This window comes from Scyliorhinus torazame, chromosome 14 (genome assembly GCF_047496885.1).
Source record: "Scyliorhinus torazame isolate Kashiwa2021f chromosome 14, sScyTor2.1, whole genome shotgun sequence".
Classification (NCBI taxonomy): domain Eukaryota; kingdom Metazoa; phylum Chordata; class Chondrichthyes; order Carcharhiniformes; family Scyliorhinidae; genus Scyliorhinus; species Scyliorhinus torazame.
The window spans coordinates 178,088,848-178,109,955 of NC_092720.1; the positions used below are offsets into that span (position 1 = coordinate 178,088,848).

At 44.6% G+C, this 21,108-nt stretch overlaps 1 protein-coding gene across 2 annotated transcripts in view; it reads left to right on the plus strand.

Moving 5' to 3' along the window:
• The window catches only part of LOC140390242 (IgGFc-binding protein-like), a 128,511-nt gene that overhangs the window by 103,043 nt on the left and 4,360 nt on the right, over window positions 1-21,108 (plus strand). The window contains exon 7 of one of the 2 annotated variants that reach the window (XM_072475221.1): window positions 18,936-19,112. In XM_072475221.1, the coding sequence (XP_072331322.1) occupies window positions 18,936-19,112 (177 nt within the window). Of the gene's footprint in view, window positions 1-18,552; window positions 18,819-18,935; window positions 19,113-21,108 lie in introns of both variants that reach the window. The other variant, XM_072475220.1, reaches the window with a different exon arrangement.

Below are 21,108 nucleotides of genomic sequence, written 5' to 3' on the forward strand. Positions count from 1 at the left end.
AGATACACATACATATACACTCAATCACTCCCACAGACACACATACACACACACTCAATCACTCGCACAGACACACATACATATACACTCAATCACTCCCACAGACACACATCCATATACACTCAATCACTCCCACAGACACACATACACACACACGCGATCACTCCCACAGACACACATACATACACACTCAATCACTCCCACAGACACACATCCATATACAGTCAATCACTCCCACAGACACATATACACACACACTCAATCACTCCCACAGACACACATACACACACCCTCAATCACTCCCACAGACACACACACATATCCACTCAATCACTCCCACAGGCACACATACATATACACTCAATCACTCCCACAGACACACATACATATACACTCAATCACTCCCACAGACACACATACATATACACTCAATCACTCCCACAGACACAAATACATATACAATCACTCCCACAGATACACATACATATACACTCAATCACTCCCACAGACACACATACACACACACTCAATCACTCCCACAGACACACATACATATACACTCAATCACTCCCACAGACACACATGCGCACACACGCGAACACTCCCACAGACACACATACATACACACTCAATCACTCCCATATACACAAATACATATACAATCACTCCCACAGATACACATACACACACACTCAATCACTCCCACAGAGACACATTCATATACCCTCAATAACCCCATCAGACACACATACATATCCACTCAATCACTCCCACAGGCACACATACATATCCACTTAATCACTCCCACAGGCACACATACATATACACTCAATCACTCCCACAGACACACATACATATACACTCAATCAATCCCACAGACACACATACACACAGACTCAATCACTCCCACAGACACACATACACACACACTCAATCACTCCCACAGACACACATACACACACACACTCAATCACTCCCACAGACACACATACATATACGCTCAATCACTCCCACAGACACACATACATATACACTCAATCACTCCCACAGACACACATACACACACACTCAATCACTCCCACAGACTCACATACGTATAAACACAATCACTCCCACAGGCACACATACATATACACACAATCACTCCCACAGACACAAATACATATACAATCACTCCCACAGACACACATACACACACACTCAATCACTCCCACAGACACACATACACACACACACTCAATCACTCCCACAGACACACATACATATACACTCAATCACTCCCACAGACACACATACATATACACTCAATCACTCCCACAGACACACATGCGCACACACGCGATCACTCCCACAGACACACATACATACACACTCAATCACTCCCATATACACAAATACATATACAATCACTCCCACAGAAACACATACACACGCACTCAATCACTCCCACAGACACACATTCATATACCCTCAATAACCCCATCAGACACACATACATATCCACTCAATCACTCCCACAGGCACACATACATATCCACACAATCACTCCCACAGACACAAATACATATACAATCACTCCTACAGATACACATACGTAGAAACACAATCACTCCCACAGGCACACATACATATACACACAATCACTCCCACAGACACAAATACATATACAATCACTCCCACAGACACACATACATATACACTCAATCACTCCCACAGACACACATCCATATTCACTCAATCACTCCCACAGACACACATACACACACACGCGATCACTCCCACAGACACACATACATACACACTCAATCACTCCCACAGACACACATCCATATACAGTCAATCACTCCCACAGACACATATACACACACACTCAATCACTCCCACAGACACATATACACACACACTCAAACACTCCCACAGTGACATGTGCATATTCACTCCACTCCCACAGACACACATCCAAACACACTCCACTCCCACAGACACATATACATATACACTCAATCACTCCCACAGACACACATACATATACACCCCACTGCCACAGACATACATATACACTCAATCACTCCCACAGACACACACACATATACACTCCACTCCCACAGACACACATACACACACACTCAATCACTCCCACAGACACACATACGTATAAACACAATCACTCCCACAGGCACACATACACACACACTCAATCACTCCCACAGATTCACATACGTATAAACACAATCACTCCCACAGGCACACATACACACACACTCCCATACACTCAATCACTCCCACAGACACACATACACACACACACGATCACTCCCACAGACACACATACATATCCACTCAATCACTCCCACAGGCACACATACATATACACTCAATCACTCCCACAGACACACATACATATACACTCAAACACTCCCACAGACACACATACACACACTCAATCACTCCCACAGCCACACATACATATACTCTCAATCGCTCCCAGACACACATACAGATACACTCCACTCCTACAGACACACATACATATACACTCAATCATTCTCACAGACACACATACATATACACTCCACTCCTACAGACACACATACATATACACTCAATCACTCCCACAGACACACATACATATACACTCCACTCCCACAGACACATACACACACACTCAATCACTCCCACAGCCACACATACATATACACTCAATCACTCCCAGACACACATACACACACACTCAATCACTCCCAGAGACACACATACACACACACACTCAATCACTCCCACAGACACACATACATATACACTCAATCACTCCCACAGACACAGATACATATACACTCAATCACTCCCACAGACACACATACACACACACTCAATCACTCCCACAGACTCACATACGTATAAACACAATCACTCCCACAGGCACACATACATATACACACAATCACTCCCACAGACACAAATGCATATACAATCACTCCCACAGACACACATGCGTACACACGCGATCACTCCCACAGACACACATACATACACACTCAATCACTCCCATATACACAAATACATATACAATCACTCCCACAGAAACACATACACACACACTCAATCACTCCCACAGACACACATTCATATACCCTCAATAACCCCATCAGACACACATACATATCCACTCAATCACTCCCACAGGCACACATACATATCCACTTAATCACTCCCACAGACTCACATACGTATAAACACAATCACTCCCACACGCACACATACATATCCACACAATCACTCCGACAGACACAAATACATATACAATCACTCCCACAGATACACATACGTATAAACACAATCACTCCCACAGGCACACATACATATACACACAATCACTCCCACAGACACAAATACATATACAATCACTCCCACAGATACACATACATATACACTCAATCACTCCCACAGACACACATACACACACACTCAATCACTCGCACAGACACACATACATATACACTCAATCACTCCCACAGACACACATCCATATACACTCAATCACTCCCACAGACACACATACACACACACGCGATCACTCCCACAGACACACATACATACACACTCAATCACTCCCACAGACACACATCCATATACAGTCAATCACTCCCACAGACACATATACACACACACTCAATCACTCCCACAGACACACATACACACACCCTCAATCACTCCCACAGACACACACACATATCCACTCAATCACTCCCACAGGCACACATACATATACACTCAATCACTCCCACAGACACACATACATATACACTCAATCACTCCCACAGACACACATACATATACACTCAATCACTCCCACAGACACAAATACATATACAATCACTCCCACAGATACACATACATATACACTCAATCACTCCCACAGACACACATACACACACACTCAATCACTCCCACAGGCACACATACATATACACTCAATCACTCCCACAGACACACATGCGCACACACGCGAACACTCCCACAGACACACATACATACACACTCAATCACTCCCATATACACAAATACATATACAATCACTCCCACAGATACTCATACACACACACTCAATCACTCCCACAGAGACACATTCATATACCCTCAATAACCCCATCAGACACACATACATATCCACTCAATCACTCCCACAGGCACACATACATATCCACTTAATCACTCCCACAGACTCACATACGTATAAACACAATCACTCCCACACGCACACATACATATCCACACAATCACTCCCACAGACACAAATACATATACAATCACTCCCACAGATACACATACATATACACTCAATCACTCCCACAGACACACATAAACACACACTCAATCACTTCCACCGACACACATACATATACACTCAATCACTCCCACAGACACACAGACACACGCACGCGATCACTCCCACAGACACACATACATACACATTCAATCACTCCCACAGACACACGTCCATATACACTCAATCACTCCCACAGACACATATACACACACACTCAATCACTCTCACAGACACACATACACAGACACTCAATCACTCCCACAGACACACATACACACACCCTCAATCACTCCCACAGACACACACACATATACACTCAAACACTCCCACAGACACATGTGCATATTCACTCCACTCCCACAGACACACATCCATACACGCTCCACTCCCACAGATACACATACATATACACTCAATCACTCCCACAGACACACATACATATACACTCCACTCCCACAGACACACATATATATACACCACTCCCACCGAAACACACAGAGCTACTCAATCCCTCCCACAGACACACATACATATGCACTCAATCACCCCCACAGACACACATACATATACACTAAATCACTCCCACAGACACACACACACACTCAATCCCTCCCACAGACACACATACATATACACTCAATCACTCCCACAGACGCACATACATATACACTCCATTCCCACAGACACACATACATATACACTCCACTCCCACAGACACGCATACATCTATACTCAGTCACTCCCCGAGACCCACATGCATGTACACTCAATCACTCCCACAGACACACGTACATATACACTCAATCACTCCCACAGACACACATACATATACACACAATCACTCCCACAGACACACATACATGTGCACTCCAGTCCCACAGACACACATACATACACACTCAGTCACTCCCAGAGACACACATACATGTACACTCAATCACTCCCACAGACACACATACATATACACACAATCACTCCCACAGACAAACATACATATGCAGTCCAGTCCCACAGAGACACATACACACACACTCAATCACTCCCACAGACTCACATACATATACACTCTATTCCCACAGACACACATACATATACACTCCACTTCCACAGACACACATACAGACACCTCTCCCACAGAAACACACACAGATACTCAATCACTCCCACAGACACACACACACACACTCAATCCCTCCCACAGAGACACATACATATACACTCAATCACCGCCACAGACACACATACATATACACTCAATCACTCCCACAGACACAAATACATATACAATCACTCCCACAGATACACATACATATACACTCAATCACTCCCACAGACACACATACATATACACTCAATCCCTCCCACAGACACACACATATACACTCAATCACCCCCACAGACACACATACATATCCACTCAATCACTCCCACAGGCACACATACATATACACTCAATCACTCCCACAGACACACATACATATACACTCAATCAATCCCACAGACACACATACACACAGACTCAATCACTCCCACAGACACACATACACACACACTCAATCACTCCCACAGACACACATACACACACACACTCAATCACTCCCACAGACACACATACATATACGCTCAATCACTCCCACAGACACACATACATATACACTCAATCACTCCCACAGACACACATACACACACACTCAATCACTCCCACAGACTCACATACGTATAAACACAATCACTCCCACAGGCACACATACATATACACACAATCACTCCCACAGACACAAATACATATACAATCACTCCCACAGACACACATACACACACACTCAATCACTCCCACAGACACACATACACACACACACTCAATCACTCCCACAGACACACATACATATACACTCAATCACTCCCACAGACACACATACATATACACTCAATCACTCCCACAGACACACATGCGCACACACGCGATCACTCCCACAGACACACATACATACACACTCAATCACTCCCATATACACAAATACATATACAATCACTCCCACAGAAACACATACACACGCACTCAATCACTCCCACAGACACACATTCATATACCCTCAATAACCCCATCAGACACACATACATATCCACTCAATCACTCCCACAGGCACACATACATATCCACACAATCACTCCCACAGACACAAATACATATACAATCACTCCCACAGATACACATACGTAGAAACACAATCACTCCCACAGGCACACATACATATACACACAATCACTCCCACAGACACAAATACATATACAATCACTCCCACAGACACACATACATATACACTCAATCACTCCCACAGACACACATCCATATTCACTCAATCACTCCCACAGACACACATACACACACACGCGATCACTCCCACAGACACACATACATACACACTCAATCACTCCCACAGACACACATCCATATACAGTCAATCACTCCCACAGACACATATACACACACACTCAATCACTCCCACAGACACATATACACACACACTCAAACACTCCCACAGTGACATGTGCATATTCACTCCACTCCCACAGACACACATCCAAACACACTCCACTCCCACAGACACATATACATATACACTCAATCACTCCCACAGACACACATACATATACACCCCACTGCCACAGACATACATATACACTCAATCACTCCCACAGACACACACACATATACACTCCACTCCCACAGACACACATACACACACACTCAATCACTCCCACAGACACACATACGTATAAACACAATCACTCCCACAGGCACACATACACACACACTCAATCACTCCCACAGATTCACATACGTATAAACACAATCACTCCCACAGGCACACATACACACACACTCCCATACACTCAATCACTCCCACAGACACACATACACACACACACGATCACTCCCACAGACACACATACATATCCACTCAATCACTCCCACAGGCACACATACATATACACTCAATCACTCCCACAGACACACATACATATACACTCAAACACTCCCACAGACACACATACACACACTCAATCACTCCCACAGCCACACATACATATACTCTCAATCGCTCCCAGACACACATACAGATACACTCCACTCCTACAGACACACATACATATACACTCAATCATTCTCACAGACACACATACATATACACTCCACTCCTACAGACACACATACATATACACTGAATCACTCCCACAGACACACATACATATACACTCCACTCCTACAGACACATATACATATGCGCTCAATCACTCCCAGACACACATACATACACACTCAATCACTCCCACAGACACACATGCGCACACACGCGATCACTCCCACAGACACACATACATATACACTCAATCACTCCCACAGACACACATACATATACACTCAGTCACTCCCAGAGACACACATACATATACACTCAATTACTCCCACAAACACACATACATATACACTCAATCATTCTCACAGACACACATACACACACACTCAATCACTCCCACAGACACACATACATATACACTCAGTCACTCCCAGAGACACACATACATATACACTCCACTCCCACAGACACACATATATATATACACTCCATCACTCCCACAGACACACATACATATGCGCTCAATCGCTCCCAGACACATACATATACACTCCACTCCTACAGACACGCATACATATACACTTAATCACTCCCACAGACACACATACACACACACTCAATCACTCCCACAGACACACATACATATACACTCAATCACTCCCACAGACACACATGCGCACACACGCGAACACTCCCACAGACACACATACATACACACTCAATCACTCCCATATACACAAATACATATACAATCACTCCCACAGATACACATACACACACACTCAATCACTCCCACAGATACACATTCATATACCCTCAATAACCCCATCAGACACACATACATATCCACTCAATCACTCCCACAGGCACACATACATATCCACTTAATCACTCCCACAGACTCACATACGTATAAACACAATCACTCCCACACGCACACATACATATCCACACAATCACTCCCACAGACACAAATACATATACAATCACACCCACAGATACACATACATATACACTCAATCACTCCCACAGACACACATAAACACACACTCAATCACTTCCACCGACACACATACATATACACTCAATCACTCCCACAGACACACAGACACACACACGCGATCACTCCCATAGACACACATACATACACATTCAATCACTCCCACAGACACACGTCCATATACACTCAATCACTCCCACAGACACATATACACACACACTCAATCACTCTCACAGACACACATACACAGACACTCAATCACTCCCACAGACACACATACACACACCCTCAATCACTCCCACAGACACACACACATATACACTCAAACACTCCCACAGACACATGTGCATATTCACTCCACTCCCACAGACACACATCCATACACGCTCCACTCCCACAGATACACATACATATACACTCAATCACTCCCACAGACACACATACATATACACTCCACTCCCACAGACACACATATATATACACCACTCCCACCGAAACACACAGAGCTACTCAATCCCTCCCACAGACACACATACATATGCACTCAATCACCCCCACAGACACACATACATATACACTAAATCACTCCCACAGACACACACACACACTCAATCCCTCCCACAGACACACATACATATACACTCAATCACTCCCACAGACGCACATACATATACACTCCATTCCCACAGACACACATACATATACAATCCACTCCCACAGACACGCATACATCTATACTCAGTCACTCCCCGAGACCCACATGCATGTACACTCAATCACTCCCACAGACACACGTACATATACACTCAATCACTCCCACAGACACACATACATATAAACACAATCACTCCCACAGACACACATACATGTGCACTCCAGTCCCACAGACACACATACATACACACTCAGTCACTCCCAGAGACACACATACATGTACACTCAATCACTCCCACAGACACACATACATATACACACAATCACTCCCACAGACAAACATACATATGCAGTCCACTCCCACAGAGACACATACACACACACTCAATCACTCCCACTGACTCACATACATATACACTCTATTCCCACAGACACACATACATATACACTCCACTTCCACAGACACACAGACAGACACCACTCCCACAGAAACACACAGATACTCAATCACTCCCACAGACACACACACACACACTCAATCCCTCCCACAGAGACACATACATATACACTCAATCACCGCCACAGACACACATACATATACACTCAATCACTCCCACAGACACAAATACATATACAATCACTCCCACAGATACACATACATATACACTCAATCACTCCCACAGACACACATACATATACACTCAATCCCTCCCACAGACACACACATATACACTCAATCACCCCCACAGACACACATACATATCCACTCAATCACTCCCACAGGCACACATACATATACACTCAATCACTCCCACAGACACACATACATATACACTCAATCAATCCCACAGACACACATACACACAGACTCAATCACTCCCACAGACACACATACACACACACTCAATCACTCCCACAGACACACATACACACACACACTCAATCACTCCCACAGACACACATACATATACGCTCAATCACTCCCACAGACACACATACATATACACTCAATCACTCCCACAGACACACATACACACACACTCAATCACTCCCACAGACTCACATACGTATAAACACAATCACTCCCACAGGCACACATACATATACACACAATCACTCCCACAGACACAAATACATATACAATCACTCCCACAGACACACATACACACACACTCAATCACTCCCACAGACACACATACACACACACACTCAATCACTCCCACAGACACACATACATATACACTCAATCACTCCCACAGACACACATGCGCACACACGCGATCACTCCCACAGACACACATACATACACACTCAATCACTCCCATATACACAAATACATATACAATCACTCCCACAGAAACACATACACACGCACTCAATCACTCCCACAGACACACATTCATATACCCTCAATAACCCCATCAGACACACATACATATCCACTCAATCACTCCCACAGGCACACATACATATCCACACAATCACTCCCACAGACACAAATACATATACAATCACTCCCACAGATACACATACGTAGAAACACAATCACTCCCACAGGCACACATACATATACACACAATCACTCCCACAGACACAAATACATATACAATCACTCCCACAGACACACATACATATACACTCAATCACTCCCACAGACACACATCCATATTCACTCAATCACTCCCACAGACACACATACACACACACGCGATCACTCCCACAGACACACATACATACACACTCAATCACTCCCACAGACACACATCCATATACAGTCAATCACTCCCACAGACACATATACACACACACTCAATCACTCCCACAGACACATATACACACACACTCAAACACTCCCACAGTGACATGTGCATATTCACTCCACTCCCACAGACACACATCCAAACACACTCCACTCCCACAGACACAAAAACATATACACTCAATCACTCCCACAGACACACATACATATACACCCCACTGCCACAGACATACATATACACTCAATCACTCCCACAGACACACACACATATACACTCCACTCCCACAGACACACATACACACACACTCAATCACTCCCACAGACACACATACGTATAAACACAATCACTCCCACAGGCACACATACACACACACTCAATCACTCCCACAGATTCACATACGTATAAACACAATCACTCCCACAGGCACACATACACACACACTCCCATACACTCAATCACTCCCACAGACACACATACACACACACACGATCACTCCCACAGACACACATACATATCCACTCAATCACTCCCACAGGCACACATACATATACACTCAATCACTCCCACAGACACACATACATATACACTCAAACACTCCCACAGACACACATACACACACTCAATCACTCCCACAGCCACACATACATATACTCTCAATCGCTCCCAGACACACATACAGATACACTCCACTCCTACAGACACACATACATATACACTCAATCATTCTCACAGACACACATACATATACACTCCACTCCTACAGACACACATACATATACACTCAATCACTCCCACAGACACACATACATATACACTCCACTCCCACAGACACATACACACACGCTCAATCACTCCCACAGCCACACATACATATACACTCAATCACTCCCAGACACACATACATATACACTCCACTCCTACAGACACATATACATATGCGCTCAATCACTCCCAGACACACATACATACACACTCAATCACTCCCACAGACACACATGCGCACACACGCGATCACTCCCACAGACACACATACATATACACTCAATCACTCCCACAGACACACATACATATACACTCAGTCACTCCCAGAGACACACATACATATACACTCAATTACTCCCACAAACACACATACATATACACTCAATCATTCTCACAGACACACATACACACACACTCAATCACTCCCACAGACACACATACATATACACTCAGTCACTCCCAGAGACACACATACATATACACTCCACTCCCACAGACACACATATATATATACACTCCATCACTCCCACAGACACACATACATATGCGCTCAATCGCTCCCAGACACACATACATATACACTCCACTCCTACAGACACGCATACATATACACTTAATCACTCCCACAGACACACATACACACACACTCAATCACTCCCACAGCCACTCATACATATACACTCAATCACTCCCAGATACACATACATGTACACTCCACTCCCACAGACACATACACACACTCAATCCCTCCCACAGACACACATACATATACACTCAATCACTCCCACAGACGCACATACATATACACTCCATTCCCACAGACACACATGCATATACACTAAATCACTCCCACAGACACACACACACACTCAATCCCTCCCACAGACACACATACATATACACTCAATCACTCCCACAGACGCACATACATATACACTCCATTCCCACAGACACACATACATATACACTCCACTCCCACAGACACGCATACATCTACACTCAGTCACTCCCCGAGACCCACATGCATGTACACTCAATCACTCCCACAGACAAACATACATATGCAGTCCACTCCCACAGAGACACATACACACACACTCAATCACTCCCACAGACTCACATACATATACACTCCATTCCCACAGACACACATACATATACACTCCACTTCCACAGACACACATACAGACACCACTCCCACAGAAACACACACAGATACTCAATCACTCCCACAGACACACACACACACACTCAATCCCTCCCACAGAGACACATTCATATACACTCAATCACCGCCACAGACACACATACATATACACTCAATCACTCCCACAGACACAAATACATATACAATCACTCCCACAGATACACATACATATACACTCAATCACTCCCACAGACACACATACATATACACTCAATCCCTCCCACAGACACACACATATACACTCAATCACCCCCACAGACACACATACATATCCACTCAATCACTCCCACAGGCACACATACATATACACTCAATCACTCCCACAGACACACATACATATACACTCAATCAATCCCACAGACACACATACACACACACTCAATCACTCCCACAGACACACATACACACACACTCAATCACTCCCACAGACACACATACACACACACACTCAATCACTCCCACAGACACACATACATATACGCTCAATCACTCCCACAGACACACATACATATACACTCAATCACTCCCACAGACACACATACACACACACTCAATCACTCCCACAGACTCACATACGTATAAACACAATCACTCCCACAGGCACACATACATATACACACAATCACTCCCACAGACACAAATACATATACAATCACTCCCACAGACACACATACACACAGACTCAATCACTCCCACAGACACACATACACACACACACTCAATCACTCCCACAGACACACATACATATACACTCAATCACTCCCACAGACACACATACATATACACTCAATCACTCCCACAGACACACATGCGCACACACGCGATCACTCCCACAGACACACATACATACACACTCAATCACTCCCATATACACAAATACATATACAATCACTCCCACAGAAACACATACACACGCACTCAATCACTCCCACAGACACACATTCATATACCCTCAATAACCCCATCAGACACACATACATATCCACTCAATCACTCCCACAGGCACACATACATATCCACTTAATCACTCCCACAGTCTCACATACGTATAAACACAATCACTCCCACACGCACACATACATATCCACACAATCACTCCCACAGACACAAATACATATACAATCACTCCCACAGATACACATACGTATAAACACAATCACTCCCACAGGCACACATACATATACACACAATCACTCCCACAGACACAAATACATATACAATCACTCCCACAGACACATATACATATACACTCAATCACTCCCACAGACACACATCCATATTCACTCAATCACTCCCACAGACACACATACACACACACGCGATCACTCCCACAGACACACATACATACACACTCAATCACTCCCACAGACACACATCCATATACAGTCAATCACTCCCACAGACACATATACACACACACTCAATCACTCCCACAGACACATATACAGACACTCAAACACTCCCACAGTGACATGTGCATATTCACTCCACTCCCACAGACACACATCCAAACACACTCCACTCCCACAGACATATATACATATACACTCAATCACTCCCACAGACACACATACATATACACCCCACTGCCACAGACATTCATATACACTCAATCACTCCCACAGACACACATATACACTCCACTCCCACAGACACACATACACACACACTCAATCACTCCCACAGACTCACATACGTATAAACACAATCACTCCCACAGGCACACATACACACACACTCAATCACTCCCACAGACTCACATACGTATAAACACAATCACTCCCACAGGCACACATACACACACACTCCCATACACTCAATCACTCCCACAGACACACATACACACACTCAATCACTCCCACAGACACACATACATATACACTCAAACACTCCCACAGACACACATACACACACTCAATCACTCCCACAGCCACACATACATATACTCTCAATCGCTCCCAGACACACATACAGATACACTCCACTCCTACAGACACACATACATATACACTCAATCATTCTCACAGACACACATACATATACACTCCACTCCTACAGACACACATACATATACACTCAATCACTCCCACAGACACACATACATATACACTCCACTCCCACAGACACATACACACACACTCAATCACTCCCACAGCCACACATACATATACACTCAATCACTCCCAGACACACATATATATACACTCCACTCCTACAGACACATATACATATGCGCTCAATCACTCCCAGACACACATACATACACACTCAATCACTTCCACAGACACATACATATACACTCAATCACTCCCACAGACACACATACATATACACTCAATCACTCCCACAGACACACATACATATACACTCAATTACTCCCACAAACACACATACATATACACTCAATCATTCTCACAGACACACATACACACACACTCAATCACTCCCACAGACACACATACATATACACTCAGTCACTCCCAGAGACTCACATACATATACACTCCACTCCTACAGACACGCATACATATACACTTAATCACTCCCACAGACACACATACACACACACTCAATCACTCCCACAGCCACACATACATATACACTCAATCACTCCCACAGACACACATACATATACACTCCACTCCCACAGACACATACACACACTCAATCACTCCCACAGCCACACATACATATACACTCAATCGCTCCCAGACACACATACATATACACTCCACTCCTACAGACACACATACATATACACTCAATCACTCTCACAGACACACATACACACACACTCAATCACTTCCACAGCCACACATACATATACACTCAATCGCTCCCAGACACACATACAGATACACTCCACTCCTACAGACACACATACATATACACTCAATCATTCTCACAGACACACATACATATACACTCCACTCCTACAGACACGCATACATATACACTTAATCACTCCAACAGACACACATACACACACACTCAATCACTCCCACAGACACACATACATATACACTCAATCACTCCCACAGTCACACACACTCAATCACTCCCACAGACACACACATCGGCGGGAATTCTCCGGCCGTTGCGCTTCATAGTTCCTCCTGGCAACGCAGACCCAGCAGCGAGTTGACCAATGGTGTGGTGGTGGTAACAATGGGAAATTGACAATTAGCGAGAAGATATAATTCTGCCACCAGTGAATGGCGCGGCCGGAAAACACACAGTTGCCTCACAGAGAATCCCACACTTATTCATAGACACATACTCTGTCACACTCACACTACGTGTCTCACTCACTCACACATACACATGTACACACACGCTCCTCCACACATTCACTCATTCACACACAGTACACACACACAAATACTAACTCCCACACACTCACTCACTAACTGACTCACACACAAACTCACACACACATTAACACGCACACAAACTAACTCTCTCACTTCCGCTACACACTTTCTCACTCCTGCACACAATCACTCTCTCTTCTATACTCATTCTCTCACTCCTCTTACACATAAAAACACACATACTCACTCTCTTACCCCTACACACACACATCGCACATACATGCAGACATACACACACTCACACAGACACACATATAGACACACACATACTCATACACAGACGCACACACATGCACGCACACACAGACTCACACACAGATACATATATAGACATGCACATACTCACACAGAGATGCACACACTCATGCACATACACTCACGCACAGGCACATATAGACACACACATACACAGAATTACACGCACACACATGCGCACACACACTCATTGAAATACACATTTATAGACACACACATGCCCACATACAGACACACACACATGCACACACACTGATTCACATGCACATAGACACACAGATACATACACAGAGGTACACGCACATACATGCGCACACACAGGCACACACACTCATGCACATACACACTTATAGACACATACTCACACACAGATACACACATACAGACACACCGACACTCACGCAAAGATACAGGTATAGACACACCACACACTCTCACACAAATGCACAGACACACACACACATACCGGCAGACAGACCAGAGACAGGCAGGTCCTGGACATCTCTCTCAGCTAGCTAGCATTTCACCCCATTTTACATTCCAAGAGGAGACCAGAATACACAAATCAGTCTCAGCAGTTATGCCACGCCCATTCCAACAAGGGTAAGGTTACTAAGGGAAGAAAACTTGGTCATTCCCGCATTTAACCTGACCTTTCGTTTGAAACAAATTAAATTAGAAATTAAATTACCCCTGTCATGGGCAGAAGAGGGGAAGGGAATAATAATTCAATTAATCACTCCCTCATGTTCGTAACATTTAATTAATTGAAAAATTCAGCAATTATTTAATGAATGTACATTTTGTCTACTAGTCCTTTGTGTTGGCTGATTGGAATGTTCATACAATGCAAAGGGCTGTCGCATTCCAGGAGGATGATGAGTTTAGTCTTTGTCGGAACGGGTCAGAATCTTCCGGAGCTCCCATCGTGTGTGATCAGCTGCGGCCCTATTGTTGCTCCAGCAACATTGTCCATTTTTAAAAACAGAGTTTAAAGAATAAAATACGGAAGGCAAACTACAATTTTAAAGCTTCTTTTCTTCAAGCATTCTCGGCTCAACGTGAAAAGAATTCCAGAATAAAAAAAACGATCGCTTCAGGAATTAAAGACTGGAAAGACCCATCTGGTTTACTGATGCTCAGCTCTTTCATTTATTCGTTCATGGAATGAGGGTGTCACTGGCTATGGCCCTTCCTAATTGCCCTTGAGATGGTGGTGCCGGTGACCTTTTCGGAAGGAAATCCGCTGTCCTTACCTGGTCCGGTGTACATTTGGCTCCAATGTGGTTGACGCTTAACTGCTCCCTCAAACATGGCCGTGCAAGCTGCTCCGACTTCAAGAAGGCAGTTCAAGACCAACCTCTCAAGTAATTGGGGATAGTCAAAATGCTGGCTTTGCCATGGACACCCACATCCCCGTGAATAATTTTTTTTTAAGAAGCACTGGTTGTTTCGGAGTCTAGAACTTGACTGTTGCTGAAAAAAGACACCGAGTCGAAGCTTTTCATCTTGCGTCCATCAGGGAAAAACAAAAACTTTCCATGAGATGAGGGTGCTGCCCGATTGGCAAGTGAACCATGATTGGTGGGGGCATTGCCATGGAGGATGCACCAGTTGATGGTGACTGACAAGCATTGTTTGAAAATTTAAACCAGGCAGCTTGATTCTGATCGGTCAAGAAATTGTCCTGAGGAACAACCCAGCGGATTGCTGTCACTTATTTAGGTTCACCGAAACAGGCGCAATGTGTGTACATGTCCTTTCTGTCTGCAAAGAATGAGGCTCAGTGTATTAATATATGTAGCAACCAGTACACGCAAATGCATTCTTTTCTCATATGGTATCAAGTTGTTGTTTATCCCTGACGTTGGTATTCTTACGATTGGCCTGATGCATTCAAGACGAAAAGCTTCGACAAAATGACTTAACAAAAAATATGGACGGCTATCCACTATAGGCCTGGCCTTATTTCTGCCTCTTGCTGATGTTACCAGGCCATTTTGCACATTTGCCATGGGTTTTCACTGCAGCCGCGTAATTAAACCTAACTGTACATTTCTTGTTGTGTTTCAGCTGTGCCAATGACTTGACGTTTAAAGGCTACAAAAGCAGCGATTCGAGGAAACAGCGTTTCAGTTTCCACGTGTTCAAATTCCAGTCCTTTCCGCAAGTCTATATATTCTGTGACCTTATCCTGTGTCACGAGAACCACTCTCCCAACCGATGCGAGCAGGGCTGCATCCCGCCGAGAAGGAAACGGGACCTCCGAGCTATGGAGAGTAAAGTCAAGTCTGCTCGCCTCTCCCAGGGACCCATAGTGTTCCCTTCAGGCCTGTTGGGTGTGTTGCCTTTCCCGCCTTTTGCTCGTCTGTAACGGTTTCCTGCAGCGGGTCGCGTGTGCTCGTAGGTTAATACACGACTTTATATATCCGCTACTTTCCCTGACTGTGGCCTAGAAATTGGGGCGTCCCCGTTACTGGGTGCACAAGGGCTCCAGGGTGCAATCCCCGCCCCTGAAAGCCAAGGTCCAAGGCGCCTCGATGTTGGGCCTCGGACCTCACCCCCTTGGAGCGGGCAGGTTGCACAGAGCTGCCGGCACAGCTGAACAGAAGATCAGCCCAGTAGCACCTTAGGTAAGTGAGCAAGGCTAGCCGATTGGGCTCGGTAATGGGTGGGGTATGCGCTCGGGAAACGTGGGGCATTAGGCCTGAGAGGGTGGGAGATTGAATCAGGAAGAGTCAGATAGTGGATTGTGAACCTCGAGGATTGGGGCGGGGAGAGTAGGATGATTGGATCTGCAATCGTGGGCAATTGGATCGGGAAAGGTGGGAACACGAGTTCGAGAGGGTGGGTGATTCAAAATGTGGGAAGGAGCATTCGCGCCATGCAAGTGCCAGGCAATGACCATCTCCCAATGAGAGAGAATCAAACCATCTCCCTTGATAATTGGTTGAAGTATCAGTGGGGGAGAATTTTGCAGCATAACTCTCTTAGATTCAAGAATGTTCTGGAAAGGACAAGGATGGGCCTGAGATCAAAGTTCTAAACTGGGGAAAGGTCCATCTGAATAAGATCAGGTGTAATTTGGCCAGGGTGGACTGGAAGCAGACACTTTTAGGTGGATATGTGACAAAACAGTCGGATGCATTCAAGAAGGAAATAGGGAGAGTACAGGGCCAACATTTTCCAATCACAAAAATGGGTGGGACCAACAAATCCAGCTGGGTATCAGGGGAGATACAGCACTGGACAAGGAGAAAAAGGGAGGATTATGGCAGACAAAGCTCAAAACAGGAGAAGCCCTCGTGGCATATAGAATGTGCAAATGGGAACTTAAAAAGGGCTTAAAAATTAGGAGAACAAGAAGGGACATGAAAGGATACTCGCAGTTAAAATAAAGGAAAATCCTAAGTTGTTTTACAAGTACATTCAGGGTAAAAGGATAACTATGGAAAGAGTAGGGATCATTAAGGACCACAGTGTGTGGAGCTGGAGGATGTAGGCCGGGATCTAAATGAATACTTTGTGTCGGTGTGGACGGGACGGTGTGGGCCTAGAAATCAGGGAGAAGGACTGCAACAAAATGAAAAAGATTAACACCGAGAGGAAGTTCTGAGTGGTCTGGCAGGTTTAAAAGTAGACAAGTCTCCAGGGACAGATGAAATGTATCCCAGGCTGTTGAGTGAGACAAGGGAGGAAATAGCAGGGGGGCTGGCAACAATTTTCAATTCCTCTTTGGCCACAGGAGAGGTGACGGAGGACTGGCGTTGTGGTACCATTATTCAAGAAGGTAGCAAGGGATAAACCAAGAAGGGAGGAAGGGATAAACCAGGAAACCACAGGCCACTCAGTCTAACCTCAATGTTGGGGAAACTATTGGATGCTATTCTGAGAGACAGAATTAATCTGCATTTGGAGAGGCAGAGATTAATCAAGAACAGTCAGCATGGTTTTGTTACGGGGAGGCCATGTCTGACCAACTTGATTAAATTTTTCGAAGAGTTGACCAGGTGTGTCAATGAGGGAAATGCGTTTGACGTAGTCTACTTGGACTTCAGCAAGGCTTTTGATAAAGTCGCACATGAGAGACTGATAGTGAAGGTAAGAGCCAATGGGATCCAAGGAAATTTGGCAAATTGGATCCAAAATTGGCTGAATGACTGGAAGCAGAGGGTGGTAATCGAGGGGGTGTTTTTCTTACTGGAATCCTGTGTCCAGGGGGTCCCGCAGTGATCAGTGTTGGAGCCCTTGCTGTTTGTGATTTATATAAATGATTTAGACATGAACACAGGAGGATTAATCAGTAAGTTTGCGGATGATATGTAAATTGGTGCAGCTGTTACGTAAATAGTGAAGAGTGAAGAGGATAGCCTCTTCTCATTTAAACTTACAGGATACTGAGCGGCCTAGTTAGAGTGGATGTGGAGAAGATGTTTCCACTAGTAGGAGAGATGAGAACCTGAGGGCACAGCTTCAGAGTGAAGGGACGCTCCTTCAAAACAGGTGAGGAGGAATTTCTTCAGCCAGAGGGTGGTGAATCTGTGGAACTCTTTGCTGCAGAAGGCTGTGGAGGCCAGGTCATTGAGTGTCTTTAAGAAAGAGATAGATAAGTTATTGATTAATAAGGGG